Raw genomic sequence first — 24,058 nt, forward strand, 5'->3', positions numbered from 1 at the left:
GGCGATTTCTATTCCTAGGAAGTAGTTAGGCACAACTCTTCCCCTTTACTCCGGGCTACTTAATGACTATTGTCTTTATGCTAATACTATTTTTTCCGTTATTATTTAATTGTCATCATTTTAAGTTTTACTCCCTCTCTCCTTAATTACTTGTCCACTTTTGAATTGACACATCTATTAAGAAATCAATAATTGACATAGCAAGTTTACCAATCTACCCCTATTAATTATGAAATTGATGAATTTAAAATTTAACATTTTCAAGTTCTATCCTTTTCAAAGTAATTAATTGAGGGTATAATAGGTAAAACAAATTTGTCCTTTCTTGATTTGTCAAAATTGACATAGGAACAACTAAAAAAAGAAATGTGGACAAGTAATTAGGGACAAAGGAAGTATATATTTTAAAGGTCGTTTGGTAGAGTATATCAGCAAAAATAATTCATGCATTAGCTCTATATATTAGTAATCCTTTATTTGGTACACTTTTTCATGCTATGTATAACTAGTATTTGTATTAGTTATACACTCTATTGTGTATTAAGGAGTATATTACTAATACAATGAATTTCTAAGTATTAATAATGCAAAGGGATTTAATACATGCATTAGCATGGTTTAAAGACTCAATCACCCCTCAAAACACGTTTACATCTTTTCCACTATAATTATAGAGGATATTTTGTATATAAATATTTTTATACAATTCATACTATGTTTAATACATCAAACCAAACAATGCATAAGAAATAATTTATGCATAAGAAATAATTTATACATAATTAATGCAAACATAACTAATACAAGCATTACTAATGCAAACATTACTAATACACTCTATTGAGCATTATCTTTATACACTCTGCCAAACGACCCCTTAAGGTATTAGGTAAATTTACCATTGTATTCTTCTTTAGTGTTCTCTTGAAGTCAATTTTTGATTAAATGAACATGCATTAATTTGTTTTGATGAATTAATTTGACCAATGAACATAAATATTACTTTGTTTTTCAATGTTGGTCAAATGCATAATTTCAAGACTATTAACTCTCAAGAGTAAAATAGGAAGAATGATGTCATTTAGCATTGATTTTGTGAAATGACAAATACACCTTGTTCTATTTATATGTCACCATTTTAGATTTCACGTCCCTTAAGAAACTACGATAAGTTTACTATTGTACCCTTATTTAGTGTTCTCTTGAAGTCGAGTTTTCAATAAATGAACATAAATTAATTTACTTGATTAATTAAATTGATCTATAAACATGAACATAAATTAATTAATTTTCATATGTTGGTCAAATTTAGATTTTCAAATCTAATAACTCTCAAGGGTAAAATAGGAAGAATATTGTTATTTATGTATTGATTTTATGAAATGACAAGTATTAAAAATCATTTATTTTTTAGTAAGAACGTCATATAAATAGGAACATAGAAAGTATCAGGAACATCTATTTTTAGTAAGGACGATATGCAAATAGGAACGGATGGAGTACTAATTTGGTATCCTCGTGACATAAAATTATCAGTATATTGATATTTATATTAAATCAATAAATTCAAGATATTTACTCTATATCTCATATTAATTATGCACTTTTTCATACGTTCTTTTAAAAAAAAACCATAAATAAAAAAGATAGCACTCAATAATTCTCCGCAATACACTTATTTTATGTATTATTCATCAATACCAAGGATATCTCAAGTGAAAATTGCTTGGAGCAAAAAAAAACTGTATGAAAATTGCTTGAATCCTGTATTATAATGAAACATTTCCCACCTATTTCTTTGAATGATATTTTTTGGAGCATAATCATTTACTTAGGCAATTTTTCCTATGATAAAGGTTTTTGGACCTGAAAAGTTGGTTTTGGATGCTATTGGAAGAAAAATATTTTATTTATAATTTCAAAGGTTCTTAAATGTTACTTCAAAATGTTGGATTTTAAAAGGTGTGAATGAAAAAAAAAGAGTGGTGACTTTTATAAAAGTCGTGACTTTAATCAAAGGGCTGTAACTTTTCAAAGGATTGTGACATTTTTTATAAGACACAATAAATATATGTTTACATTACCCTTTGTTGTATATAAATAGAGGGATTTCCTCTTATTTTATGACAATCATTTTTCTGGACTTCTTCTTCTACTAGTAAATCTAATATTCTAAATGTATTTTATTGCCGTTGAGTGATTCGTTGACACCGTAGGTATATGTATCGATACATCGGTGAGTAAAATTGTTCTATCTTGGGAGGATATATTCCATTAACTTTGATTACTTGAGGAAAATAATTAGGTAAAATCCCCCCTCCTATGCAATAGCTTGTAAACCACATAGGAGAGGTAACCCGCACTAGGCGACAAACTCGACCCAAAAGGCAAATCCCTTGCTTTTGTTGGCAAGGGGTTTCGAACTTGAGACCTCCAACATGGAAGTCCCAAGCTCAAACCACTGGGCCACCCCGAAGGGTTCTAATCTATTTCTGATATCTATTTTTCTCTAATGACTTTAATTTTCTAGTTTTGAAAACACTCTTTAAATTTTGTTATTTCTTACCAAGTTCTTCAAAGTTATTGTTCTAAGTATTTTAGGAATACAGGATGAACAACAAATTCTATATATTTTTAAACCAATTTAAAGAAAATATTTTATTTATAATCTCAAAGATTCTTGAATGTTACTTCAAACTGTATCTTCTTTTCCCTAAAAAAAAAAAATCTTAAATTTTGTTTCAAGTCAAAGCTTACTAACAAATTGAAACGTAGGAGTAGTTCGAAGAGAGTAGTCTGTACCCCAGCAAACCATTTTTCAGATGTGCTCCTCAAGTAATTAGGAGTACATCATTTGGAACCGTCAATGAAACCCAAATTGTATAAATGAGTATTAAGTACAAAAATTCAGATATTTGACTGACCAAAGAAAATGTTACTAATATGCAATTAATTAATCCCTCAAGGTGTACTTTTTCCCAGAGAAAGCCGAAACTTGGGTTCCTTGTGTTTTTCAGGAGCCCGGTTAGTGTTTGAACCAAATACAAGCTTAATTCCCTTGTGAAAGACAATCAAGAGCAGAGAGAGGCATTATAATTTTGTCTCCGTATCCATATCCATCATAAATTACATGATTTCTATCCCTGAGTACCCCGAAAATATCTTAAAAGGTTCTTCAATGTTGCTTCAAGTTCTATTCATTCGGTATAATCTCTATATTGAAATCTAACCAGTAACATCCCTATTTATAATGGTAAGAAACCTAATTAAACTAGGAGTAAAACGCCTATTTATAATAATAATAATAAGAAACCTAATTGAACTAGGTGTAGCAAAATATATATATTCTTATATAAATTAAGACAAACAAATCCTAACTAGACATAATTAAATAAATATAAAAAATGACAAACTTTAAACAACTTAGAATTCTTACTCTAATTTTGAATTATTATTTCAATCATTAAAATATAAATATTACGATAAATAATCTTAGAACTCTCAAATAACTTCAATCAAACACAAAATAAAATAATATTATCTATGAAATTATTATACATAATACTTTTTCTATCCAACAATAGTTGTCCACAATTGATTTGACACATCTCTTAACAATAAAAAATAGAGGTAATATTACTATATTATCCTTTGACTTTATTAAATTTATGTTTTGAAAAATGTGTTAGGTGATAAATAATATTTAATACTCCTTCCGTACCCCTAATTACTTGTCCATTTTGACAAATTAAGAAAGGACAATTTTCTTTTACCTATTATACCCTCAATTAATTACTTTTAAAAGGAAGAACTTCTTGAAAATCTTACGTTTTTAATTCATGTACTTCATAATTAATAAGGGTAAAATGGTAAAGTTACAATGTCAATAAATATTTTCTTCATATTGTGTAAATTCAAAAGTGGACAAATAATTAGGGACAGAGGGAATAACAAGGTTAAAATAGATACAAAAGAAATTATTTCTTAATTTTCTAAATTAGATAAATATTATTGGACAATTATTTTAGTATAGTAAATAATTATTATTGAACAGAGGTAATACTTCACCCCAAAAAGGACTCCTAAAAAAAAAAGGGAGGAATACTTTAGTCAAAACTTGCATAGGTTAGCAAATGTTAACTATGATTTCCAATGATATTCTCAAGTCTCATAATCTGAAAGTTAGGCTATTTCTATTCCTAGGAAGTAGTTATGCAAAACTCTCCCCCTTTACTCCGGGAGCCTACTTAATGACTATTGTCTTTATCCTAGTACTTTTTCTCCATTTTTATTTAGTTGTCTATTATTTGAAATTTTATATTTTCTTAAGAAATTAGGTAACTTTATTATTATACTCTTATTTGATATTCTTTTAAAGTCAATTTTTCAATCAATAAATATAAATTAATTTACTTTGATTAATTAATTTAATCAATGAATATGTATTAATTTTTTATTTTGTTTTATAATTGTCAAATGCATAATTTCAAGGTTAACTCTCAAATGTAAAATAGGAAGAATAGTATCATTTACGCATTGATTTTTTGAAATGATAAATATTAATGAAATCTATTTTTAGTACGGACGACATGCGAATAGGAATAGAGGAAATACTATTTTTTTGTATATTGACAATGAATTAATGAGATTTACTCTCGTCTTACATTAATTATATTCACTTTTTCATACTCTCTTCGTTTAAAAAAGAATGACCTAGTTTCCTTTTTAGTTTGTTTAAAAAAGAATGACCCCTTTCCCTTTTTAGTAACACTTTAACTTCAATTTTCCACGTGACATGTTTACGATCACAAGATTAAAGGACATTTTGGTACATTTGATATAACTTTAATTTAGAACCACAAAATTTAAAAGTCTTTTTTCTTTTCTTAAACTTCGTTTCTAGTCAAACTAGGTCATTATTTTTTAAACGGAGGGAGTATTATTTTTTTTTAAAAAAATCATAAATAAATGAATAGTTCTCCCTCTGTCCATATTTACTTGTCCATTTTTTACTTGACACACCTATTAAGATAAAAGGAACTTTCGCATATAGCCACTCAAAAATAGCCTAATTACACTCCATAACAATAGTTTTCTAATTACGATTCGTAGCTACATGTTATAGAGAGGTGAGTGGTGAGCGAGACCGGGAGAGGGAGGAGAGAGGCGAGAGAGAGAGAGGGCAGAGAGTGGGAGAGAGGTGAAATGTATATGTATATCGGTTAGATAATTGTATATTATACATATGTATTTGTATAATTCTGGCGAGAGAGATTGGGAAAGGGAAGAGAGAGGCGAGTGAGATTGGGAGAGAAAGGAGAGAGGCGAGCGAGAGAGGGAAATAATTTGTATAATTCGCATCTCGTTTGTATAATTCGCAGGTACGTTTGTATAATTTATGTGTTTTTGTATAAATGGGTAATATAAAGTCTAGAATTATACAAATATAATAAAACTCGAAATAACGAATTGATACAAACATAAACGTATGAACTTTAAACAATTATATAAAATATATTATACAAATTACATTATACAAAATCCAAAAACTACACGTTTATACAAACTTTTAAAAGTTATACACAAAAAGATTGAATGTATATGATGACAAAACTGAAAAACCAAAGGAAATCATTGTCATATACAAATACAAACAATCGTATACAAATACAAATAAAAAAAGAATTGTTAGCTGCGAATTATACAAATGTGGCGAATTATACATACAAACGTGGCTAATTATACAAAATCGAAGTCAACCCACATAATTAATGTATAATGTTAGTCACGAGAGGTAATTATAGCAAACTATAGCTATGATGAGTAATTAAGTAGTATAAGTTTTCTTAACTGCGTAATTTTCCCTTAAGGTAAATAATAATTGACATAGTGAATTTACCATTTTACCCATATTAATTGATAGAATTACAAAATCAAATTACTATTTAAAGAGGTTCTACCTTTTTCAAAAACATTAACTCTCTAAATAAATTTAAGACATAATAAGTAAAAAAATATTATCTTTTCTTAATTTGTCAAAATTAAACAAATAAAAAGGATCAAGTAAAAAATCAAAATTGAACAAGTAAAAAAAGACACAGGAGGAAGTACTCTATCTATAATTTCCCCGTAATACACTTATTTGTGCATTGTTCATCACTCTATAATTCTCTGTAATACACTTATTTTGTGCATTATTCATCAATACCAAGGATATCTCGAATTAAACATGCATGCATTCGGATCATTTATACAAAAGTCGGTTTATATTAATGGAGATGTATATATAGGCCTATAGGGCATATGAATAGGCACCATTGAAATTGAATTTATCATTGCACTTGTAGTCTTCTCTTCTAATTAAAATCTTCTAAAATCTTTCATCAATAGTTGAATTTGTCATTGCATTTCTAAAATCTTTCAAACTGATAATTTTAAGAATATTTCAACGTGAAAATTGCTTAGAGCCAAAAACATCTGTATGAAAATTGCTTGAATCCTGTATGATAATGAAACATTTCCCACCTATTTTCTTGATATTATTTTGGAGCATAATCAATTACTTAGGAAATTTTTCCCTATAATAAAGGTTTTTGGGCCTGAAAAGTTGGTTCTGCACTTCTTGATGATGATGAGACACAATGAGTTGGGCTCATATATAACATGTAAGGATGTGGAATTTGATTGTTGGCCCAACCCAAATGCTCCTTGAACTTGTGATCCTTACGTGTTCCTGGGAAAACCTTCAAGGTCAAAAGTTAAAACTTGTTAAATTTGAAGTTTTATCCATGAAACAAACGGGGTCAAAAGTCCAAGAATCCACAACCTTCAAGACTATTTTTGTAAATCATTCATTTTCAAGTAACTAAAGAGCAAAACTCTATGACTGAAAAAGAGACGAAGAACAAAGAATCTATACACATGAAGGGTGTCAAATGGATGAGTTGAGTTGAATTTGAATAGATCAAAATAGACCGATCAACAGTATGTCAAAAAACTATTTGGGCTAAAATAGATGGAACTAAAATGAGCTGAAGAGCGTAACCCAACTCATTCAATTATATTTGAAACTAAGTTAATAAAAGATAGGAAGTGTTGTTATGTACAATTTTACTTCAGCTCCTATACAATATTTCAACTTCTTTGAATAAACTGTACTCTTATTTTCTTTGAAAGCTCATATTTATTTATTTTAGTTTTTCATCTGGTGTTCGGTACCCACATTGAAGGCCAACTAAATTTGGATTCGCGTTGGAAGTCCCATATTAGGGTAAATCGTTCCCTAACAAAGGCGACTCCGTACCCACGAGACTCAAAGCCAAAACTTCTAATTAAGGATGAATGAGTACTTGTCAATGCTTGTGTACCTTTCATTTTTATCAATCAAAAGGAAAATATAAATACCAGCTAAAAACCTTTTCATAAATAATCATTATGAATAGATTTATGGTGAGTGAGTGAGTGAAAATAAAATGCGTAATTTACTTCGAAATTACGATTGTTCATTAAAATGACAAAGAGGAAAATATATTAAAAGAAGTATTTATTTATTTTCTTAAAAAAACAAGCTTTAAACTTGTGAATTTATCTATCCAATCTTCTTTCCAATCTTCATTTTATAATAAGTGTATGTATGTGTACTTCTTCATTTTGGTCCAATATAGTTTGGTGTTTCGTAAAGTCAAGAAGACCTTAATTTTTTAATTTTATTTAAACAAAAAAAATATTACATAACCAAAAAATCATTAAAGAACTACTTCTTTTCTTTTAGAAGTGAATAATTTGATGTGCACTAGCTAAAAACACCAGAATACTAGTTGCTTCAATCCATTTTACTTGTCGTGCTTACTAAAAATAAATAATTTAAAATAGTTGTCATCTTGAAAAATCAAGGTATTATTAATTGTTTGTTTTCCATCTTTTATTTATCTTGGTCATAAATATGGAAACATATTAATGTGGTGCAAATGAGAGAAGTATTTGTTCAGTTCATACTATACTAAAAATAGATGTTCATTTTTACTTGTATAGTTTGAAAATCAAATTTATCATTTTAGTTCCTACCTTATTGATAACTATAGTCTTCTCTCAATGCATTTCTCAAACTATTGAATTAATTATATTCAAAGAGTGATATAGTAAAATTGATATTCTATTTATTGTTCCTTAAAGAATGTGTCAAGTCAATACTTGACAAATACAATAGATGGAGATAATATTAAATTGGGAAAAGTAATAAGTAAATAAGAATAATTTAGTTAAACTATTGTTTAATTAAAATTTTATTAAAGAGTGCAAAACAAAACATGATAAGTATCCATTAATTGCCACACTTTAAGTTGAGTTGTAGAGAATGGAAAGTAGGGAAAATGTCATAATGATATCTCGAATTCTCGATACGAAGTGGATAGCTCATTGCCCATAAGTCAAAGAGGAAAAGAGCAAAAATAAATTAAAATATGGATTTTATAAAAAAAAAAATCCTTTTTAAATTTGGTGAATTTATTAATTTATTACTTCTTTTTTTTAGAATCTTTTTGGTGGTTCCATTCATGTTCATTGTTCATAGTTCAATTGGCAAAGTCAAAGAAAAGATCAAGTTTCTACATTGTCATGCAATCAAAACAACAAAGTCAATCACCTTTATTAATGGATAGTAAAATATTGATTTTTTTCTACCTTACCTAAGTATTTAATGGGGGATCAATAAAGTTTGCTACAGAATTTTTTTCAATAGTAGAGAATGATGCACTTCCTTTTTGAACATTCTGAAGGGTATATTTTTAAGTGATGGGTATTTTTATTACAGGTGGACTCAAAATCTGAAGACACCTAAGATATTATAAGAGGCAGATGCATGTTAATCAAAATGGTATCACACGATATATTGTCTTTGTAGAAAATGTTATTAAAAACATAAAAAAAACTAATGTACTACATAGATATAAATTAACCGATAAAATAAAGTAACACGATTCATAATGTGGATTAATACACCTTAACTTTACTTTACAGACATCATAGATTTTCAAATGTTTTTGGTAAATATTATTTGAGTGAAATTTCACTATGTGTTTGGACATAATATTTGAGAAACGTATTTTATTTTACTTTTAAATATGATTTATACCCATAAGTTTTAAAAAATATCAAAACTAACGATAGGTTTGTATTACATAGCAAGTTAGAAGCGTCGACGCAACAAGATTCATGACTTCCGCAACAAGTCAATTGGATCTTCGTTGTAGCAAATAACAAATAGTGTCCATGACACTAGAGCAATGTGATAGTTCGAAGTGAGTGCAAGAACCATCATTCCATACATCATGAAGTAGAAGAAGCACATGACTTTGTTACCCTAAGCTAAGGCTGGGCACCAGACCGGATTGTACAGGTATCGTTCCGGTCCGGTAGTATTCGGGACGGAATGGGATACATTGAACCGGTACTCAAAACGGGACGGTATTATGATTTGGTACCATTATATCTGTTCATCCCGATTTCGGTCCGGTCCGTGAAATTGGATTGATTTTTTAATTTTTGTCATTGCTTTATACTTTTATTAGCATTTCTTTTTTGTTTATTTAATTTTTTAAAATTACAAACTTAATTCATCAACTTCAAATAATATAAACCTAAAACCTTTAAAATTTAACAAATTACAAACTTAAGTTATTTAAATTATAAGTTATAAGTTATAACATATAACATAACATATAACTTATAAACTTCAAAAGATTCAAATCTTGAAAACTTAAAACATAAACTCAAAAACTTAAAAAAAATAACTTTATTAAACTTTGACTTACAAACTTATAAGTAATTTTTTTTTAAAAATATCTTTAAAAATAAACTTAAGTAAAATTACAAATAAACATCATAAATTTCAAAACTTAAATACTTTATAAACTATTAAACTTAGAAAAATAAAAAACATTCATGTTTTCGTAATTCAAAATAACTCAAAAAAAACTATTTTTTGAAATAGTTATATGTGCCGTCCCGTTTATACCATTTCGGTCCGTTCCGGTTCTATCCCGGTATATAGTGGGACGGGACGGAACTGAGTTTCCCTCCCGATAATTCTGGTCCAGTTCATCCCGGTACCAGTCAACAACCCGGTCAAACCATCCTGGTCCGGTTCGGTACTGGTTCATTCCAGTCCTGTGGTCCCACTCCGGTCCGGTGCCCAGTCTTACGGCCTGAGCCGATTGTTTGCATTTTCATCAACAATCATCTCATCACTGAATATTCCATCACTCCTTTGGTGTTCATGTAAAAGATTATGTAATACAACACAAACAACTACTATAGAGGGTGTTTTTGTAAAAGATAAAAGTTTGGTGTAGAATTTGAAATTTTAAAAGCTCCCAAATAATGAGATTTGGCCGAAATACTAATTTTTTCTAGTATTTGGGAATTTGAGTTATTTGCCAAAAATATTTACAAAATAATGACAAATTATATAAACGAACACTATTTGCCAAACTGTTTCCAAATTTTTACTTGAAAAATCTATGACCGAACGGGTCCTTAGTTCCTCAAACTTCAAAAGGGGGGCTTTCGAAGAGGTGACACGTAATTATTTCACTTTTTTGAGTTCACAATATTTTTAAAATGATGAAATTAAAAGGGTATTGCTATTATATTGAACTTGCTATTCGTTGATGGGATTGCTTTTATGGTCAAGACCTCAAGTTATACACAAAAGTAAAATACAAATAATCTACTTCTTAGTCTAAGCTTTTATGAAAGTTTGATCAATTAATAAACAAGTTCCCAACGTGTAAACAAAAGATTAGATGAAACAAATCGGACATACTTCATTATCAAAGCAAATAATTTTAGAATCGAAAAACATTTTTAAATTTTTTGTATTTCAATTTTTTACCAATTTATTTCTTGATGGAATATTTCAATACCCAAGTTTTAGCTTTACAAATTTAAGGTCGTGATTTGCTGTTCCTCAAGTGAGACCAAATCCCCATTGTCGAATGACTCAATTTCAAGTTCTCGCTTCCAACCCACGAGAACACGAAACATAGTAGAGCTACTAACAGTTAGAAGCACATTTGCAGAAATTAGACCATCATCATATGTATGAGTGCCCTAAACAGTGAGTAACTTTGATCAATAATATATTAATCAATATAAGATAATGAATTCTAGCTACAATCTATATGTTAAATCAACTAAAACAGTTACTAGAAAAATATCAACTTTGAAATTAAGCTAAAATAAACTAATGATTATGCAGGTCAGGGTGATTATTTATGCCCAAACAAACATATGTTAATGTTAGTTATCATGCCTTAGAATTATCCTTATCCGACGTATCAAATTCATAGGATGAATCTTTTCTACAACTCCTAACTCGTAAAAGTCCATATAGCTTCTTGAACTCTCTGAGATTTTCTCTGCAAAAAATACCCGACTCACCCGTTTCCTCCGCGGTTCGAACCGACCCACTCTCGCTCAACCGCCGTGCATGCCGAGTCGCCGCCCTCGACTCGGTGTTGATTTGCAGAGCTGAAATGACTGTTTTCAATGCCCGAGTCGGCGAGCTCCGGTTCGATATCATAATCTCGCCGATTTCAGCCGGGCTGAGAGCCGCCCCGGTTTGAAAAATCTCCTCTACCTGTGGGAAAAGCTTGTGATCTTTTAAACCCAAATGGCTATTCGCTAGGGTTTTGAAAGAGTTGAAATTACATAAAGGAAAGTGTATGTGAACGTCGATTCTTCCTGGACGGAGGACCGTCGGATCAATTTGATCTTTGTTGTTGATGGTGAATATCATGATTCGCTCTTCCCCACAACACGAGAATATTCCATCCATAAAGTTGAGAATTCCAGATAAACTTGGAGCCGTTGATTTGGTCCCAATGTAACTATCGAGATCTTCGATAACGATTAGCGACTTGCTCGTTGTTTGTAACAGAAGCATTTTCAGATCCGAATCGTCAGTGACTTTAGATAAATCGACGTCGTACACGTCGTAGTTCAGCAAATTTGCTATTCCGGCGATGAACGTTGATTTGCCGGTGCCGGAAGGTCCGTAGAGGAGATAACTCCGTTTCCAAACTTTGCCGAGTCGGTGATAGTACTGTTTTGATTTTTGAAACGATTCCAAATCGGATTTCACCTTGTTTTTGAGATCCATGTCCATCACTACCGTATCAAAAGTTGCTGGATGTGTGAACGGCACTGATCTCCACCGTCCGTTTCTCTGAGGTTCATTATCTACATTGACGAATAATCTCACCTCCTTTTTCCTCTGCTCAATTTCATCGAACACAGAGTGTATACACTGAAGGTAAGGCTGGAGAATTCGACGCTTATCCTTTTTCCTAATCTTCATGACAAGCGATTTCAAACCAGTAAATTCATCCTTTTCATTGATCCAGAAAACTCTAGCGCTGAGGAACTTGTCAACAACAATCTGATTTGAATCCAAAACGAGGCTAATTTCATTGGACTTGTCGCCGGAGATTAGGTTGGTGAAATCAGAATCTTCAACACAGGGGAGCGAATTCAGATAAGTACAAACTTTTCGATACAATTGATTTTCCTGCATGTTGTGATTGAATTGCGGTACCCTGTAGAACTGATAGACATAACAACCATCCTCCAAAAACCTCCACCATTTTTTCACAATTTGCAGTAAAGAAGTTTTCAACAGAATCTTCAGAAACAAACCTGAAGCAATTATTGCAATCAAATACCAAAACATGATTGAAAAAAAAAAAGTAAAAATCAAACAGTGTAATGAAGTATGATGATGGAAAAGGGAATTTGAGAGGAAAATGATGATGGGAAGGTGGATGAAATCATGAAGGATGTTGTAATAATGAATGTATATTATATACTAATATAAAGTGATGAGAAAAGCATAAAGAAAGGAGTATATAGTATAAATAAATTTAAGGGGATGGGGAATTGGCAGGTCACAGCACATTAATTATTTTAATGAATGAGTCTTTATTAATTTGTTTGATTGAATTTAAGAGACGGCTTGCAGACGGGGACGGCATAATTTGCTAGGTTTAATTGGTCAAATGAGATTTATTTTATATCCTATTTTTTGTTTAATGATTTGTTTGTGGAAATTGATCTATTATAATCGTAGTTAGTTAGAAATTAGAATTATAGAGGCACTAATTATGTAATAATACACCAATTCCTTTATAACTTATTCCATAAGTAATATATACTACATTTAGTAGCGAGTTATTAGGATGCAAGTTATTTATTTACTTCTTTCGTATGAGAATAAATTATATTTTTTTTCTTTTTATTCTATCAAGAAGATTTGATTTTTTTTCGTTCAAAATTATCCTTGTTTTAATACATGGAATTTTACACCATTAACTTAAAAGAGTCACTTCTTTTTCCCTTCATTTTATGATAGGTAAGATAGTAAAACACTTCTTATTTTTAGGGGTGAGTAGTTTTTATAAGCAACATATAATATGAGGAAATCTATGTTTTATATTATACAACATATAAGGTGTCTTTATAAAAGAATACATAAATTTTATCATAATTTAATCCTACACTACTATTAATATCGATATAACTTTAACCAGTGACCAAACTATTCCTTACAAATTAAATAGAAAAAGAAGAAGTCATTTCAATCTTTTATATATAAAAATAATTTTTTTATTATATATAGAAGTGAACGTTCTCTTATGAAAAGGACATAGAATTAAAAATAAATTTATGAAGGACCGGAGAACAAAATCTTCCGTTTTCTTCGATGTGCTGCTTATCTGACTAAACAATTTGTACATGTGAGACCAATTAAGGTAATACAATATTTTTTATGACTAGTAAACATACTAATTAATGTATTCTAGATTTCCAGTATATTATTAGTGAGGAGGACTAGAGATTTATTTCCTTGTGATTTCCTATTAAAAGGAGTATATTTTTCAATCTTAATTATTCCAGGTGGTCATATTTGATTTTGACCAATATAATCGAAGCATCGTTTTTTCCATTTCAGCAGCAATCCATGTACAAATTAAAAGTTGCGTTCAATATTCAAATTGTTTTATCCGCTTTATTATATGCTTGTATCCATTTATGTCTTTTACTGACATTCTTCTTTCTCTTTTCCCAATAAAAATAATGGAATCATTTACAGATTCGTTTTCTTATTTCTATGCACGGGAGGGGGAAGACTGAAAGACAAAAAAAAAGGTATTTACAAATTACACATACTCAGTGGCGGATCCAGGATTTAGAGTCCGTGGGTGCCAAATAGACTTATCGATTAAATTAATTTTATATTTGATTAAATTATTTGTCTTTTCGATATATATCATAAATCAATCAATAAAATATAAATAATAAGCTATTACACTTTTATTGAGTATTTAATCAAATAAAAGAAAAGTCAAAGGAGTAATAATGTAATTAATTTAATTTAAGTCAATAACAATTATAAAAAAATAAAAATAAAAATTGTGCCAACTGTTTTTCCTTAAAAAAACGTGCTTGGAGCCTTTTTTTTTTCTTAAAAAACGTCTGCATCAAATTTCTAAAAAAAATAGGTACAAATGGGATTCGAACCCGCAACATCAGCCTTCTAAAGTTGCCCTCCTACCATGGCACCACAAGACAGTTTTGTTCTGTGGGTGGCACGCTTTATATTTATATAAATATTATATATATATACACCTATGTATATATAGAGTTTCCGTCGAAGTTCAGGGGTGGCGTGGCACCCCCAAACCTCTGCATAGATCCGCCACTGCACATACTCATATTTAATTTTCACTTAGCTGAAAATGCATACATGTCAATTAAAATAATCAGACATAATATATTAATGTGTCCTTTAGCTTGACATCAACTAACATTTATGTTCTCTAATTCTAATTTTGGATGTGCATAAGTATGCACTTAAATTTGTATAAAATTGAATAAATAGACACATTCATCCTACATGATAATTTTGTCTACGTGACGTCTTACATGTATTATGCCACGTAACAATACGTACATCTATTTGTTCAATTTTATACAAATTTAAGTGTTATGATATATAGATGTCAAGTTAAAAAATATATTTATGTATTACTCCCTCCGTCCCTATTTAGTTGTCCATATTTCCTCTTTTAGTTGTCCCTATTTAGTTGTCAATTTTGACAAATCAAGAAAGGACAACAACTTTTTTCCTATTATACCCTTATTTAAATAGAGTTGTCATAAATAAAGTAAATAAACTTATGAACTTCCCAACATTAATTAGTTATCTTGAGTTAATTTATTTTGGAATTGTAAATTGTACTATAATGGTAAAATTGTAACTTCACTATGCTAATCATTGTTGCCTTAATTTGTGTGCCATTTTCAAAGTGGACAACTAAATAGGGAAAGAGGGAGTATGTCAGATAAGTGTTGAAAACTTAAAATGCATAAGGTGTGTGTTATTATTATGTTTGGTATAAATATACTTAGTGTGAAGAATAAGCAGATGTGGGACTGTAGTATTAGGCTAAATTTGACGTTTGAAATAAAAGAATGTTTGGACAGTTTCAACCATGATATATTTTCAACAACACCAAAAACTTTGTCCTACGACTTTTAATAGTTTGAAATTAGGTTCAGTAGGTCTAAATTCAACAAAGATTAGTCTACTTGAAAATTCGTCTACATAATAAAGAGTTTTCACGTTATGTGAACGTTTTATTTGGAAATTAACGTGGGTGAGTAGTGTATATGCTTTTTGTTGTGTTTTTGGCCAAATTAAGTGTCTTAATGTTAAGACTGAAAGTCCTTTTTTTTTCTTTTTTTTTTTCAATTTGACCATTTTGTATTTGAAATTATTAATTCGACTAATTTATATATTTAGAAATTATGTAAAATTATAAATCATAATAATTATAATTAACGAGTTAAAAAGATTTCTAAAAAATAGTAAAACATTTGATTGACTTTCTAAATTTCATCAAGACCACAAAATTGGAATAAAGGGAGTAACATATATTATGTGGAATTAACTTTAGAACTATTATAAATTGTAATAATTAACAACTTAAATATCTAAAAACTCTATAAAAGATTTTTGGTTACTCTCGAAACTCCACTTATACCACATAAATTGGGACAAAAAGAGTACCATATATCACGTAAAAATTACTATAAATCACAATTTAAAATATTTGGCTGACTCTCGAAATTTCATATGTATATAGAACAGATGGAGTAACAGATATTATGTGAAAATTGGATAAATTATACTATAAAATCATAATAACTGACAACTTTAAACATATAAAAATTTAATCAACTTCACATTTCATTCGTGTCACATACATTTAACACAGAATGAGTAATTATGATCGCAGGCTCTGTATCTAATAGTTCTCCTAAAACATGTTTAAAAGTAGTCCATGTTCAGAACCTACTTGTCCAACCATACTCAAGGTGATAAGATTCAAATCAACTGACATCTTTTTTACCCAATAGCGAAGTCAGAGATTTTGTTAAGAATATTCAAATCTAATATATATGTATGAAAAATAATTTTTGATTATACTTCATATAAATTTTCATATATATAATTTTAATTTTTTCGATTTGACCACCTTGAGTTTTATGTGGCTATGCTACTGTTTTTACCATAAAGTATTTTCCTGGTAAAGCAAGAAAACGAAAATTGTTTAGTTAATATTTGCATACATCATTGCAAGTACTAAATAAGATTCGGATCAATTGGTTTGGTGTGTAGTGCTATTAAAGCTTTTTGTCCAGAGTCTTATAACTGTTGCTTTGCATTTGTACATGAACACAGCAATGAGTGCCACAGACTCACAGCAACCAAAGTAATCCCAAAAGGCCAAAACTTAAAGAGGCAAAAGGACATGACAAAGCAGAAGGGTAAAACAGCAAGTTCATTCTTCCCATGCTGACATTTCTTTTTGACATTTTGAATCAAACATTGATTAGCACTACAAAAAATACCAACTAATTTCAGGGGGGCGTTTGGTGGTGGAGATGGGGGCTACAATGGGTGGAGGTGAAGATGAGGTGCCTTAAGAGGATGGGGAAGACACAATCAATGTAAACATGTTTTTCCTACTTCAATTAAGGGAGTCATTTTCCTAATTGTTAAGCAACTTCTTTTTTTTTCCTGAAAAATCTTTTTCTCCATACCGAACACACCATAAAAGAACATGTAGACTCGAATGAAGGCTAAGCTTTTGGTATCAATGAAGTGGAGAAAAATCATACAAAGAAAAGTTGGAATTCACATTTCAATTAAGACAAAAATAAAATATATTTTAAGTAACTTAATTTTATCCGTCCAAATTTTGATGATATTGGTACAAGATAACAAGTGTGGTGAACAAAATAATTGATATAAAGAAAAACGTGCAAGTGATAAAAAGAGTAGTCACTGCCCATCATCCCTATAGAATTCAGCAATGATTGTTCTTGTTTTAATTGCTGAGATTTGATTAACTTTAGGATACACTAGGGGGCCTAGGCAATCAGCAGTTATGGGCCTTATGTCAAAGGATTCAATAACCTACACAAGTGTCCCAATTGAAGTCGAATACTATTTCAAATTACAGCAAAGTTCTGATCAACTGGAGATGAGATATATATATATATATATATTCTCCTTTCTATAAAGAACAAATATTGTAATTTCACATATATGCATGCAAGTTCTCAACACCAACCCAATACTACCACCCAGGATGGAAAAAAATATGCCATTTTTTACCACTATGCCGTGAAAATCATGCAATGCTCTTACAAGTTAATAGCTGAACTAAGTGGTCTAAAGGAATTCTGCAACATCCACAATAGCCACCAAAAATGAATAAATCAAACTTTAAACAGACTGATAAATTATAGGAAATCATATAGCTAATTAAGAATCCTAGTTATCTGACTGGAGATTCAGAATATGGGAAACCACAAGCTTAGAAATCTTGTTAATTGCAGAATCTGAATCTGCATGCCTTGAACTTAACCTGCTGTATTCACTTGCAGCAACCTTTGTCTTTTTCGACGTAGCTAAAGCCTTTTCCAAATCCAATTCCAACAGTGGCCTCGGCTCCTGCTTTAAGAGAAATAAGGATACTTAGACCCAGCCTAACCAAGACAAATTGCCAATGCCCCTCTCTTTAAGCAACCTTGTTACTGTAATTCGATAGCTTAAGAGCTTATAGCTCTTTTAAGCAATAACTGTATGGCAGTTGCAGAGTTTGTTTAGAGAGAAAACAAAAAGAAACGAAAAGATCCTTGACTAGTCCTTCTGTTTCTATATTTAATTTTCTTGTGGTGCCTGTTACATAGTTAAATTTGACTCCTAAATCTGTTTGATATCCAGAAAATTCAAAAGGGTAGCATGTATAAAGGAGATTTCATTGTTCAGTATCAGAGGAGACATCTGAGAAGTTCCCTTTCTAGAAAGAAAGACAACACTATCTGCAGTGTACAGACATGTTTTTAGGAGGAGGTCGAAACAGTTCAAGTGGACTAGCTGTTCCTTGTAGCCCAAAAAGCTGTACTTCAATCTTAATTTTTCCCTATCCTTTTTTTATACGTGCATTCATCAGATAAGGCAAAGTCCCTAAAACTACATTTGTGTCAGTAACCATCATTTAGCAACTTTTTCTGAAGGAGAGTACAACTTCAAAATAGAAATTTGAGAAAAAGAATACAATACTAACCGCTGTTAGCTTTCCACTCTTCTCATCATTAAGCAATTCCCGGATGGGGAAGTAGGCAGCTTTTTTACATAGCTCTAGAAGATCAGAACCAGTGTATCCATCACAGAGACTAGCAATGCCGTCATAGTCGATGTTACCTTCTACCTTCTCACCCCTCAGGATCACCTTCAAAATCTCAGTTCTTTCTCTGTGGTCAGGCATTCCAATCTCAAAGGCTTGAGGAAGACGTCGAAGAATTGCTTCATCAAGCTCAGATGGCCGATTAGTAGCAGCAAGAACCATAACCCGTGCATTTTCTACATAAACATAACCACAGTAAATAAAGTCACCAGAACTTCCTTGGCTAAATCATTAACTAGATAAAAGACAACCATCTCAAATTGCATAATTTCTTGGGGAAATGTTGCAATATGCATGATGGTGATGAGAGCTACTAAATAAAGAATCATCTCATTAAGGGGTGCACCTACGATCTGTGGTAAAACCATCCCATAAAGCCATGAATTCAGTCTTCATGTTTGTTGACGCCTCATTGTCAGTAGACTTGCGCTGACCCAAAAAGCTATCCACTTCGTCAATGAATATAATTGCTGGCTGAAGTTTATGCGCCAAACTAAACACTGCAGCAACTGTATAAAATATAGACGGAGAAATCAATGAAGAAGTCTTAACATCAAGTTGAATAACTAACCCTAAATGAACCACTTTTTTGAGTCATTTAATACAAATCTGTAACACAGGCAATCACACGTAGAATTCTAAGAACAACTAAGACTACAATAAGATTGTTTCTCCTTCAGAGCTTTAAACAACCTCATCTTGTTTTTTTCTTTTGGGGGGTAGGGGTGGGGGTATTTGTAAGATTTCTTGGTGAAATTTTTATGCATTTATTTCTATAGCATAACTAAAGTTTCTCCCAAGAAACACCAAACTTACTTTTGTTATTAAGACAATGAACACCTGCCACCAATATTCAAACCGGAATCAAACCTCATGTCAGACAAAAACACCTTATACTTTTGCTCCTTGGCTTCAGTTTAAAGGGACTGCCTATGGTATGGAAGTCCACCTATATTCATATTAGTGTCGCCTATTCAGAAAAGGCTCATTGTCAAGGCAAAATATGTCTTAGAACCTTGATGACAATACAAAAGCACCCTTAAGCGAGGCAAAGCGCTCAATACGTTTTGAGCGTCACTTCAGGGCTGAAGCATGCTTTAAACAAGCCTTTGACAAAACTAGTCAATCAACATCCATCCAAATTAGTTGTAGTCAGTTATGTGCATTCTTTGTATCCTTCTGCTCTATTTAATTCCATTCCATTCCGATACAAAATAGAGCATCTTTAACTACATTTTGCACCAACTGACAACCTACAACAATCTTCGTTACTTATCAAGTGCTCTCACTTGCCACTAGCCTCTCCTTGCAATATTTTCCCTTCATCCTTCCCTCTTTTCCAAAATGTCTCAATGTTGATGTCACCGGCAAACACTACTCCGTGTTATGCAATCCACACTCTCCTCTCCGAGTTTCATTTTCATCTCCCCCTCTAACATCATGCTGTCTCACCTCTCCCTCTTTCCAACTAAGGTGGAGCCTCAAGATTATTTTATAATAACAAAGAAACCCCCCAGGGTATTGGCTCACGGTGACACAGTGGATAATGGGCCCATCAGTCTATTCTTCTTCACTTAAATATTAGGCTTTTATCTGCAGTAAGGCTCAAACTTGTGACTTGCACCTGACCCACACATCAGCATTTTTCTCTTATCACTAGACCAATGCCCGAGGACTGTGGAGTCCCAAGATTTAACTAACCCAAAATAAGAAAAAAGAATTTGTAGATCAGATGTGGTTTGCAGTTATCACTTCATAGTGGTAGATAGAAATCTACCATCAGCTTCTTGCAACCATTGTTAGTAGAGTTCTTCCAACCCAAAGATGAATGGGACAATACCTACAATGTCTACACAAATATTCCTATAAGAAGTGTAGGACAAGAAACCTGATAATTGCTTTTTTGATGTTCCAACCCTTTCTCCCTCTTCACTTCTATTATTTTTGTTTTGATAATCTATGATTCTTTACCCTATTCCTATAAGTCAGAAATGAAGCATGCACTTAAAAATTGTCTCTTATTGCAATAATCATTATACTTGTGTTTTATATCCTCATGTTGCGCAAGTTTGGACTTCCCATGCTGATTCTTGGATTGTTATGCAAGAAACTTGTTTGAAATTCGTTAGCAACTGAACAGGTTACTCTGTGGATCAAAGGTTACAATATTGAAAGAACTACTTCTAAACTGCCGAATCAGCTCAAACCAATGCAGTTGCAAATCCTAGTAGAATATGTTCACTTCGAAATTTTGATTTCAAAAACTACCAATGGGCAATGACAGCTCCATTTGAGATTTTATGCAAAGAACACCCAGGAAAAAACGGTGCGCGCTCTACTCTTTACCCTACTCAATAAGAATAAATCAGAAGGAGAAGAACATCAAACGATAGACAAAAGAAAAAACTTCAATCGAAAGAGAGATGTATCTAAAAGTGCATTTCATGACTTGGTCTTCCTATTGTGCACAGAAATATGGAAAGAATGCAATCAAAACTTAGCAGAAGAGACTTGAAATCAAGTTTTTGTTTATTCCCTAAAAGACTTTGTTTGAACGAGATAACTCCATAAAGAATGATAACTACACAACTGTTATGGACTGCCCAAAACTAAGCAACTCCTCCTCTGATGAATTTTAATCCCCTCAAAAAATAATATACTAATAAAGTTGCAAAACACTAGGGTCTCTTGGATATCTTATTCACAGTGGAATAATGCTTGTCGAGCCTGAATTACAATTGAGACAATATTCACAGGTAAAACAAGGGCCAAGCAAATTTGAATGATCAAAACAAGGAAAGATAATGCAGAGAAAGAATCTTGAAAGAGTAAGGACAAGATCTAACTCACCGAGTTTTTGGGCATCACCAAACCATTTGCTCATCAAATTCGATGTTCTCACGTTAATAAAAACAGCACTTGATTCCTTAGCAATTGCTTTGGCAAGCATTGTCTTTCCAGTTCCAGGGGGTCCATAGAGCAAAACTCCTTTTTGAGGACCCAGAAGCTTCCCATGAAAGAGTTCAGGCCTCCTCAAGGGAAGAATTACCAATTCAAATAGAGCTTGTTTAATAGATTCCAATCCACCAATGGAATCAAATTCCACATCTATATGATCAGGGTTGATTACATCACAGGCTATAACATCCTGTTGACAAGGCATAAGGGGGCTTAAATAATTCAATATGAAAATGATTGCTTTTGACTGCACATTACCAAGCATACCAATAAGGAAATATAGCATACCAAATTAATAAAGCATGTAGTTATAATTAGTTATCATAGCATCCTTGTGAACCAAATTATTTCAAGGGGAAAAAGCTCTCGTAGACCAGTAGGGAAGTGATCACAATCAACCAGCACACAAATTTGATCCTAGCTCATCAAGGAATATTAAATTAAAATGAAATATACGATCATCATGTAAATCAGACTGAGTGACATGGAGGATGAAATAAGCAGTGCAAGTTTTAGGAACTTTGGGTTCCAGTGCATATGGTATCAACGGAAATGTTCTCCATGGAAGGTTTTGGAAATTAATGTCTATCATTTTTCCATGTTTGGTTGAATATATAGATATGGTAATCCTACAAGATTGAGGAAATGAGAAACGGATAGTGTTTTAGTAAAATCTGAAACAGTGTCTAATTGTTGGTTGAAACAAGTGATTTTTTTGAAAAGAAGCAAGTGAAAAAAAGTAAAGAGTTAAGATAATTATAAAGAAAAGGAACTTCCTCCCATCAATGAGGAAAGTCTTCCCATTTTGAAGTAAGACGTTTACTTTGGATCCAAGTCAGCCAAATACTTAAATGATTGGATACACTGTCCTCCATACTAAACACAGTCTGTCTGTTTGACAAGCACAATGCCATGATTATTGCTCGACCAACAGATTGTTCACTGAATAAAGGATGGTCAACTCAACTTCATACTAATTAATAGTAGCATATTTTACCATAGAGACTCAAACTTTTCTATTAACACTTTATTTATCCTATTGAAAAAGTTAACAAATTTATAAACAAGAAATACACTAGTAGTGTATTTCAGTAGTAATTACAGCAGTAGTATAGAGAGAACAACCAAATCACCTACACCCCTCCTAAACTGTCTAAAATATGGGTAATATCCTCCACCTCTTTGGGGAGAACATGGATACACCAAAATAAAAGGTCACTAAGCAGTTCATCTTCAAACTCCGGAAAGGGATGCTCTTGTTTTCAAAGCATCTCTGATTCCTTTCCTTCCATATTGTCCACCAAATGAAGGCAGAGACAATCTTCCATCTCTCCTTATGGCGACATATTCCCCTCTCTGTTCTGCCATGCTAGAACAACTTCTGAAGTATCTCTTGTCATGGATCAGCCGATGCCCTCAAATATGGGTAATATCTACTGCTGTGTCATAGCATTGCTCCTTCCATCTCATAACGACACATCCATGACAAGCCAATTCCCTTCCCCCACCCAAGACCCAAAAACATACACTATCTTCTTATTAAAAAGAATTAGCTAAACAAAGCCCAAAAAAAAAACCAAATTTACCAAGCTCTAAAATATAAAACCAAATATTTTTTTTAAAAAGCTGAGCGTGCAAGCTTACCCCAGGAATTTACAATTTCAGCTAAGTAGCATGCTTGTTCCATTCTAAACAGTACTACACAATAGACCATAGTGATCAGTAATGGAAATCTAAAGCAAAAAAAAAAAGTATTGGCCCAACTAAATACGGATTTGCACCCTACCCAAGTGGACTCAACCCATATCTGGTTAAGAATGGATGATCAAAACTAAGCGACCGTAACTATATGACAAAAATTTGGAAAACTGAAAAAGGGGAAATACAGAGAGGAGATTGGAGAGTAACCTCATAGGAATTGGTTTGAATGATAGGTCTACCAAGGCGCTTAGCAAGTTCCTTCTTGTGCTCAAGAGCCTTTTTGGAAGCCTGTCGATTCGGGTCAAGTTGTCGGAGCCCCACAAACAAAACAAGGCTGCTCAAAGCGGCGCTGGCCGCATAGAGCAACAGTTCTTTCAACAACTTCGTCTCCGATGAACGTCTCTTCTTCATCTTTCTTCTCACTTTGATTCACAGAAATACAATGGCGTTTCAAACAAGCAACGTCTGGCATCCATCTAAGTGTTTCAATTTTTTAGGGTTTATTTCTCATATGAATTTTCTTAACAAAGAATTTGACTCACATAATAACTGCTTTATTATCTTATCACTTCATAATTCAA

General features: G+C 31.8%; 3 protein-coding genes and 1 long non-coding RNA gene across 4 annotated transcripts in view; 1 reads left to right on the forward strand and 3 right to left on the reverse strand.

The window, feature by feature from the left end:
* Nucleotides 1-24,058, forward strand: part of LOC125813770 (ubiquitin-60S ribosomal protein L40) — a 275,584-nt gene that overhangs the window by 194,268 nt on the left and 57,258 nt on the right. The gene's annotated exons all lie outside the window — the stretch shown is intronic.
* LOC125813787 (uncharacterized) overlaps nucleotides 1-24,058 on the reverse strand; it is a 193,651-nt gene that overhangs the window by 38,729 nt on the left and 130,864 nt on the right. The gene's annotated exons all lie outside the window — the stretch shown is intronic.
* LOC125813732 (AAA-ATPase At2g46620-like) lies at nucleotides 11,291-12,809 on the reverse strand. Its single transcript, XM_049493192.1, has one exon. It carries the CDS (start codon nucleotides 12,728-12,730, stop codon nucleotides 11,306-11,308), a length of 1,425 nt encoding a protein of 474 aa, XP_049349149.1. The 5' UTR covers nucleotides 12,731-12,809; the 3' UTR covers nucleotides 11,291-11,305.
* LOC125813746 (uncharacterized) lies at nucleotides 17,722-23,956 on the reverse strand. Its single transcript, XM_049493212.1, has 5 exons — nucleotides 23,685-23,956; nucleotides 21,669-21,966; nucleotides 19,169-19,327; nucleotides 18,699-18,994; nucleotides 17,722-18,082 (listed from the first exon to the last, which is right to left on the reverse strand). The coding sequence occupies exons 1-5, from the start codon at nucleotides 23,886-23,888 to the stop codon at nucleotides 17,903-17,905; spliced, it is 1,137 nt and encodes a 378-aa protein (XP_049349169.1). The 5' UTR covers nucleotides 23,889-23,956; the 3' UTR covers nucleotides 17,722-17,902.

This window comes from Solanum verrucosum, unplaced genomic scaffold (assembly GCF_900185275.1).
Source record: "Solanum verrucosum unplaced genomic scaffold, falcon-dt-bn FXZP01000205.1, whole genome shotgun sequence".
Taxonomy (NCBI): Eukaryota; Viridiplantae; Streptophyta; class Magnoliopsida; order Solanales; family Solanaceae; genus Solanum; species Solanum verrucosum.

Coding starts and splice junctions, on each gene's coding strand:
- LOC125813732 (XM_049493192.1), bottom strand. CDS start 12,730: ATGTTTTGGTATTTGATTGCAATAATTGCTTCAGGTTTGTTTCTGAAG.
- LOC125813746 (XM_049493212.1), bottom strand. CDS start 23,888: ATGAAGAAGAGACGTTCATCGGAGACGAAGTTGTTGAAAGAACTGTTG. Junction 19,328..21,668: donor TGGTGATGCCCAAAAACTCG/GTGAGTTAGATC, acceptor TATTTTATACAG/TTGCTGCAGTGTTTAGTTTG. Junction 18,083..18,698: donor AGAGTGGAAAGCTAACAGCG/GTTAGTATTGTA, acceptor CTCTTAAAGCAG/GAGCCGAGGCCACTGTTGGA.